Source organism: Fukomys damarensis, unplaced genomic scaffold (genome assembly GCF_012274545.1).
Source record: "Fukomys damarensis isolate Sample0158 unplaced genomic scaffold, DMR_v1.0_HiC HiC_scaffold_1, whole genome shotgun sequence".
NCBI lineage: Eukaryota > Metazoa > Chordata > Mammalia > Rodentia > Bathyergidae > Fukomys > Fukomys damarensis.
In genome coordinates, this window is record NW_022900913.1 from 73,226,731 (window position 1) to 73,235,014 (window position 8,284).

The 8,284-nt window shown below is 39.5% G+C and overlaps 1 protein-coding gene across 2 annotated transcripts in view; it reads left to right on the forward strand.

The window, feature by feature from the left end:
- Window positions 1–8,059, forward strand: part of LOC104863002 (zinc finger protein 33B) — a 33,711-nt gene extending 25,652 nt beyond the window's left edge. The window contains exon 6 of one of the 2 annotated variants that reach the window (XM_033761968.1): window positions 2,924–7,225. In XM_033761968.1, coding sequence (XP_033617859.1) covers window positions 2,924–3,033 — 110 coding nt within the window. In that variant the 3' untranslated portion in view covers window positions 3,034–7,225. Of the gene's footprint in view, window positions 1–2,923; window positions 7,226–7,264 lie in introns of those variants that run through there. The other variant, XM_033761972.1, reaches the window with a different exon arrangement.
- Window positions 8,060–8,284: the final 225 nt, after the last annotated feature.

The window sequence follows — 8,284 nt, forward strand, 5'->3', positions numbered from 1 at the left end:
CTAATGAATTGAGAGGACACTGACAGGCCAAAGAATGACTTGGACAATTTCAGTCTTTTGATTTTGGTGCTTTTTTTGGTACTGGGGATTGAATTTAGGACCTTGCACTTGGGAGGCAGGATCAGTGCCCATGAGCTAAATCTCAACCCTAGACAATTTTAGTTTACCATGGCTTACTTACAGAGCAGTGGACAACTTAGGAGCTGCATGATTACTGAAATTGTGCACTCTCAACCTTTTGCTGAGCTACTGGTTTTATAGGGCTGTAAGGTAAACAGCAAAAAGTAAAAGCAAAGAACAAGTGTCCTTGGAAAAAGTTATTTGTACTCTATTGCCACCTCATTGGGAACCCCACAGGTCTCAGCATGCGCTGTCAAGCCACAGTGCTGGGTGTCTTTGTTGTGCTGCTGTCTGCAAAAGCCTCAGCACCTATGGAGAGCCCACTGGACAGCTACACAGCAGCCACTACAAGGCAGCATTGCTTTAGCTAGGCTTTGGAGGATTGTTCTCCTACAAGTATATTGTTAAGGTTGATAAAAATATGAAGAGCTGGGTGTGGTGTTACATGTGATCTCAGCACTTGGGAGGCTGAGGCAGGAGGATCACCATGAATTCAAGGACAACCTGGATTACATAGTTCCATGGCCAGCCTGAACTATATGATGAGACCCTGTCTCAGAAAAGTATGAAGTTCTATGGATACTTTTAGTTGTTTTTATGAAATATAGAAACTGGATTATTGTGGAACTTATATTGAGAAATGTATCTGTTTAACTATAAATTGAAATTTTAAAATTACAAATAATCTAATATTACAGGTTATCTTGGATTCGATGGCATGATTTTCTTTGGAAATATAAATAGCATTTTATAACTCAATGTTCTGGAATGTAAAACTTTAAAAACTTAATAGGATGGGGTAATAGTACAGAGTATTCCAATGTGCCTTTGACAGTACTATGTTACATAACCATAGTGTACTCTGAAGTTACAACAAATTGAGAATGTCACACTACTCAGAAATAGACTTTATTCAGGTATGACCATATCTTACATGTGCCCTGTGTTTGTGGTGTAGTCCTATCAAATTTTACTGCTTGTAGGTTTGAGTAACCATCAGCAAAGATGCAACCTAATGAGATTACAGAACAGTAAGAAATCTTGTCTTAGTTGCATCAGGATTATGTTTCTTGTCTTAAACACATTCTTTGTGTAACCCTAACCCTAATATCCATTTAAATAGGAAATTTAAAAAATGCACGGGTAATTGAATAATTTGGACAGTAGCATTCATTGCATATGGGAAATATCCCTAACTTGCATAGGACATGTGTGCTCACATGGTAAGTTATGTGAGATGTGTGTGGGCTTTATGTGCACAGTGGAATGTAACATTGTTGTGAATAGTAAGTAGGTATTAGCTGAATAGCTGTCACAATAGCAGGCCCATCTTCAATATTTATAAGGCCTAAAATAACAGTTTAAAGGAGGCTGTCTTAATTACTGTTTTTATTATTGAGACAAAATACCTGATACCCACAATTTAAAGGAGGAAAAGTTTATTTTGGCTCACATTTTTTATAAGTTTCAGACTATAGTCATCTGCTCCAATATTGCAGAAGAGAAACAGTTCATGGCAGAGTAAGCAGGAGGCAGCAGCAGCCAGCCTGCCTTCTTCCTGTCTCTTTATATTTCATCCAGGCTACCAGCCTATTGATTGGTGCTACCCACACCTGGGGGCGGGGCCTTCCATTATCCACAGAACTACACTAAGCCAATTTAGTTATTTCACACCCTTAATCCCAGCATCACATACTTATGATCCATTGACATCACAAAAACCCCAAGTATGAGCATATGAGGCTTTGGGGGGACATCCAGACACAGGCTGTACAGAAGCCTAGAGAAGTAATATCTAGCCACTCATAAGTTATAAATCAAAATCAGAAAATGTTAAAAAAAAAAGAAAAGGTTTCCATGTGTGTGGAGATCCATATTGCTCCTTTTCTCATTGTAGTTCCTTCCACACACAAAATAGGCCAGCATTTTACTAGAGTGGGGCTTTTACTGACAAACTAAATGCCATACACTACATTACATGTTCAGTTATACAAATCATTATAAAAATGTAATATTGTAAAATTAAACAATCTAATAAGGGCTGGGACCTCAGCTCAGTGGTTCCATGCCAGCCTCACTAGTGCAAGGCCCTGAGTTTGGTCCCCAGTACCAAAAAAATAGAAAAAAACAAAACAAAACCCCATAATATAATAATCTAAGCTTATACAATCCAAACTTCCACTTTCTGAAACAAAAAAAGAAGACCAAATAAAATCCAGAGTAAGCAGGCAAGGAAAAAAATAAGCATCAAAATAAAGTGAATGGGGGCTGGGGATTTAGCTCAGTGGTTTTGCTACCTGCCTTGTAAGCACAAGGTCCCGAGTTCAATCCCTGGTACCAACAAAACAAAACAGACAAATGAAGTGAATGAAAACCAATAAATCCAAAAGCAGTTTCTTTGAAAAGGTCAATGAAATTCATAATTCTAAGCCATGCTCATTTAAAAGAGAGTACATTAGCTGCTAATATCAGGAATGGATGAAGTGCCATTACTGCTGATCCAGTGGATGTTGCAAGGATTGTAAAGGAATATTATAGACATTTTTGCCCATAAGATTGGTAACTGATCAGAAGTGGGCCAATTCCTTTTAAGGTACATTCTGTCAAAACATCTGCAAAGGTAAACTTGGTGTAAAGGCACATTAAGAAATAGGCATATTAAAGAAATAGCGATATTTAATAAACTTCCAAAGCACATACCACATCCAGATGCACTTGTAAGTTCTACAAAACATGTTAGCTAGAAATGCTGGCAGTTGTTTTTGTTGTTGTTGTTTTCTTTCTTCTTTTTTTTTTTTTACAGAGTATAACAGCAGAGGAACACCACTGACTTATTCCTTGTGGCCACCATTATCCCAATACTCAGTTCAGACACTTCAGGAAAGGAATAATACAGGCAATTATCTGTCTTGAATGTAGATGCAGAATTTTTCCACTACATATTAGCCCATCAAATTCAACAATGTATAAAAAGAATTATACACCATGACTATATGGGGTTTATTGCAGTTGTGTGAGACTGAATATCATATCATTAAGCCAAAGACAAACTATGAACCTTGCAGTAGGTGCAGTAAAAGCATTTGACAAAACCAGTAATTACTTGTGATAAAACCTCTCAACAAACTCAGAGTACAGAGAAATTTCAACAGGGTACATAATTACTACAAGCTACAGTAAAGTCATAATGTCTTAAACCCAGATGCCCTCTGGCTAAGATGAGGAACAAGGTAAGGATATCCCCTTTCACTCCTGCTTTTCAATATCGTTATAAAGGTCATAGTGAGTGCAGTAAGACAAAGAAAAAAGAAAAGACACTGAGATTTTGAAGGAGGAATTGATTGTTACTTGATCAGGTACAGCTGCTTACTCCATGACAGGCTGATTAAGTCAAGAGACAAGATGTTGATGTAAAGTAGGTGTTTTTTTTTTTTTCAAAAACCATCTAGAGAAAGTAGGGGACTTTAGTCACAGAGCCTATTTTTCCTGGAAGCTGATTCAGGTGTGGTTAATCTAGGCAGTTGATGGATGTGCCCAGACTGGCAAGCATCTCACAGCAGTAGGGGTGGACGATGCTGCCTAGCCATGAGATGCTGCTCAGGTTTTACAGATCTCAGAGTCAAAGGTCTTTATTCCCTCAGTCTGTTCCTGTCACCAGTTACATATTTCTCAGTGGACAGGTTGGGTGGAGGGATTGCTTCCCCCAAAGCCCTCTCAGTGGTGGAAGTGAACAAAACCATCCTGAACGATCAGCTTCAGTTCCCCAGATCCCCACCATCAGATGTCCATTCCTCAGTGTGTGACTGCTAGAATCAGGCATCCTCCCTCACACGTGTTAGAAATTCTGGTTTTATCTCTGATGTCAGCACCATGGCCATCTGTTAACAATATTGACTGAAAAAGTCGATTAGTTTCCCTTTGTCAGTTTTACCTGGGGCTCCTGTTGGGAAATATGGCCTCATATCCAAAGGAGCCCTACAGCTCCCTTAGTATTTTTCCTGCTGTGAAGGAGGCTCGGTATTCACATTGGATTCCCTTTTTTCAAACATACACCTTTGCTGATATGTTTGAAGTGAATCCCTGCCCCATCCCAGAGTACTGCTCCATTTGGGAGTATAAGAAAACAGTTCTCATCATGGTTTCCTGAGTGTAGTTCAAGCTGCTCTCAGGAGAAGCACAATGACTTCACTTAAACAGCTTATTCCAGGCTCTTCAGGTTGCAGTGCAGTTAACATTACATTTGAAACATGATTAGTCAAAGGCTGAGAGTACTCTGAATTTCCATTCTTTGTGGAAAAAGTGGCCAAACATTTCCATGTTCCTGAGCTGCCAACTTTTCAAGCTTTCATTATCTTTCCAAAAATATATTAAAATTTCTACTCCATTGCAAACTGTCCCAAATAAATCCCTATCTAATTTTGCTGTTTTTATATATTCAGTTAAAGCAAAACAGATGTGGAAAAAAATTGGCTCCAACCATAAAAATCTGAGTTAGCACTGATCATTTTATGGTCATCTGGCTGTAATGCATGTTGTGCAGAAGCACTTTGGATTACCTGGCATGAAATAAATCCATACACTTATAACTCTACAAACTTGAGTTACATCTCAGACACATAGCATGCTGAATCCTCATATGTACAATATTCCTACAAAAGATAGAGATAAGCCATCATTTTAAGTTATTTATTCTTGTCAAAGCAGAACCCCAGAATTGGTGTGCTTGAAACGTAGAAAGTAATGGACATTGCCTTGTACTTTCATTTTCATATTTATTTGCATTATTTCTGGAGCATTTGTTACAAATGCTTTGCATAGGAATATTTTGTTGCTTTACCTTGTGGAATATGTGGGTCACCATATTCTGACTGTTGAGCACATTACCTGAGTTCTAACAAGCAATCAGTTAAAATGGCACATGACAAAAAACATCTTCCTGCAAACCACAAAGAACATCCAAACTGTGTTAACCATGCTAGATCCCAGATGATTACTTATTCGTAACTCTCTTGGCACAGTTTAAAATAACCCTTGGCTGGAAAACAAACTATAAACAAGGCAAAAAGAGGGATGTGATGATCATGGGCAACTGTCCTGTACAACAGCGAAACTAGTAACAAAAATGAAGGTTCAGCACAATTTTCCTTATTGTCATTGAAGAGATCTCTTCATACTTAGAAAATAGTTAAAAAAAAAGACTTAAGAATAGACTAGTTCAGTCTGAAGGGATCACAGTGGACAGTGCTGATATAAACTAGACTTCTTTTGCATAGCTTTTACCAGTTTACTGAGTTCCAATCAGAGCTGATACTGAGGCAGTTCCTTCACTGAAAGGACTGGAATTCTCCACCTCTGGCCTGTGTTGTCCCCTGTATTCCACCGCCACTCTTCAGGCTTTTCGCATATTCTCAGGAGTTCCACCCCCCACCCTTTTTAAAAGGGAAGAATATCATTATTCCCTATGAGGGTTCACATATATTCTGCCTCCTCCTGCCTGAGAATCACATCACTAAGCTTTCTGGATCTGGAAACTGGTTCTACCAATGTTGTGTCTAAATAATGTGTTTTATTGAACCCCAGCAAAGCAGGAAATGAATCAAACTCTCGATCTCCTGTTGGGAGGCTAGAAGGGATCCCTACGGAAGGAGGCTGAATGGGTGCTGGTGGCCCCAGTGGGCATGGGCTGCTGCTGTTGATGTAGTGGGAGATGCATGATTTCTTAAGTTGAGCACATAGTCCCTGGGTCTGGTGCTCAAGTCCTGCGGGCCAAGGATTTAGCTCAGTGCTTTGGTGGCCTGCCTTGTAAGCACAAGGACCTGAGTTCAATCCCCGGTACAAAAAAAAAAACAAAAAAAAAAACACCTGTGCTTTTGGCCCGGCAACAGTGAACTACCTCTGGCTGGCTGAACTTTCTGCTGATAGGGAAAACTTTTATAAATAGCAAAAGCCTATAAAGTATTACAATATAAAATGGCTTCTGCCATCCCTAACAGCAGTGTGCTTTGTTGAGTTCAGAATTAACAGACACCGGAGGCATTAACCACTAAATGAGGCATCTGTTCTCATCCTGCGATAACAGAGCATATCAAAACCCTGGGCGCCGAAGTTCTGTAAACCACATGATTGTAAAAGTATCAAGATGAAAAGAACCATTATTAATATTTGCTTTCCTGACCCTGAACACTCCCTTCCTATAGGCTAGGATAGATAGGCTAATCTTCAAGGTAAACTCCCCGAACCACGAAGAATTGCTACATCTGGGTTGAAAGTTAACTGTTTTGTGTCCATGATTTGTTTGGTAATGTGAGAATAAAATGTAACCACCTGAATGAGACCAAGGCTGTAAAACCCTATAAAATGAGGTGTTGTAACCCAGTGCGTTGTCGATCCAGGCATGACTTATGTGTGATTGATCCTTATCGATAAGTAAATTTATTATTTTACTTCCATTCTTCTGTCTCTCTGTGTGTCATTTACTGATTCCTTCCATAATATCGCAGTCCCAGCTACTCTGAGCCTTTGAGTTGAAGTTACCTGCCATGGCCACCTACACACTGAACCACTGTACCTGCCCTTTCCAGCCCTTTTCTCTGAAACCTAGGAGACCAGCTCCAGTCTTAGCCTCACAGCAATCACCTGCTTTGCCAAGCAAAAGTGTTCTTTGTTGCAGATCCAGACTGGTGGCAGGAGCATCTTGCAGGTGCACTCTTTACATTTGCACTTGCTACAGTCCTTGTGCCTCTAGATCTGTAAGCCAAGTCCTGTAAACCAAGTCATCTCTGCTTGGTAGCTTAAGATCACTGGCCTTGATCTCAGATTGGGGCTGCACTCAAATTATTCCATTACCCCTGGAAGGAAAGGTGAGCTTTTATTTTTATCCTTTGCAGCACCAGTTTGGATAGATGTTGAATTTTTCATCAACTAGTTTATGTACCCCCCCAAACAAAGATGCCACTGATACAACTGGTTAAAAGTCCAGCAACTATCAGATCTGCAGTTTGGAACTGCAAAAGCCCAAAAGTGGGGTGTTTACCCGCATAAACATTACCTAGTTGGTGGAGAAAGGAATTACTGATACATGCATTGGAGTGATTTAGTGAAAAGCCATCCACTTTCCCAAGTGTCAACTCCTGTGTCTTTGTAGGGTGCTTGGGAAGCCTGTGCTGTGACTAAGGAAGACAAGGAAGAGATCCCTAGAACAAAGAGGTTCCAGCAGCTGCTAGATGCAGTCCAGAGGCTTTCCCTGTCACCAGGCTCTCTAGATGGCTATTAGCAGGGGTCATTCTAGGTGACTCCCCACTTGTTATCAGACAAGTTGGGCCACTTCTACCATGACTGGCCAATTAAATTTAGACAGTGTTGAAGTAAGGTAAGCAACTTTATTCCAAAACCTGGCTAGAGAAGATAAACTTAACACAAGACCCATCCTGTCTGACCTGATTTAGGGGTGGTTTATACAAGTGATTGATGAATACTCCCAGACTAGTAGGTGTCTTACAATGGAAAGGCCAGATGATGTGTATCTGATCCTTACTGCCTACTGAGGAGGTGCTTTTCAGTTTCTGCAGATCTCAAAAGCAAAGATTCCTCAGTCTGTTACTAATGAGTCACCATTTTGTATTACCAATTTGTTATATAACACAAGGGATAGGCTAGAAGGGAGGAGGCAGTTTCTGTGAAGCCTTGCTCGTTGCCAAACTTCAGGCAAGGAATACAAATATTAATGCTGTGTTTTAGAATGAATAGATGAGCTGATTTTCCAGGCTGAAAAACTATAGTAGTGTACAGATGCATATGTATCATTTGTTGACATCTACAAAAAAGCTGCTAAGAGTGAACCTTAATGTAAACCATGTACATTACTTAATATTAACTTAGCATCTCTTTCCTCCTAAATGTCTTATCAACAGTGGCTCATCAGTTGTAATAATTATAACACACCAACACAAGATGTTAGTAGTATTACAAATTGTGGAGGAAGTATGAAGGATTATGTGGGAATTCTGTTTTTTGCTTAGTTTTTCTGTAATTCTAAAACTGCTTTTAAAAAATAAAGTATATTAAATAACCAATCAGCTGTGTATAGCAATATGGATGAGTCTGTATGAAGGTGTGTTCTTTTTTTAAAAATTAATTTTATTGGATCATCTTAGGTATACAGTAT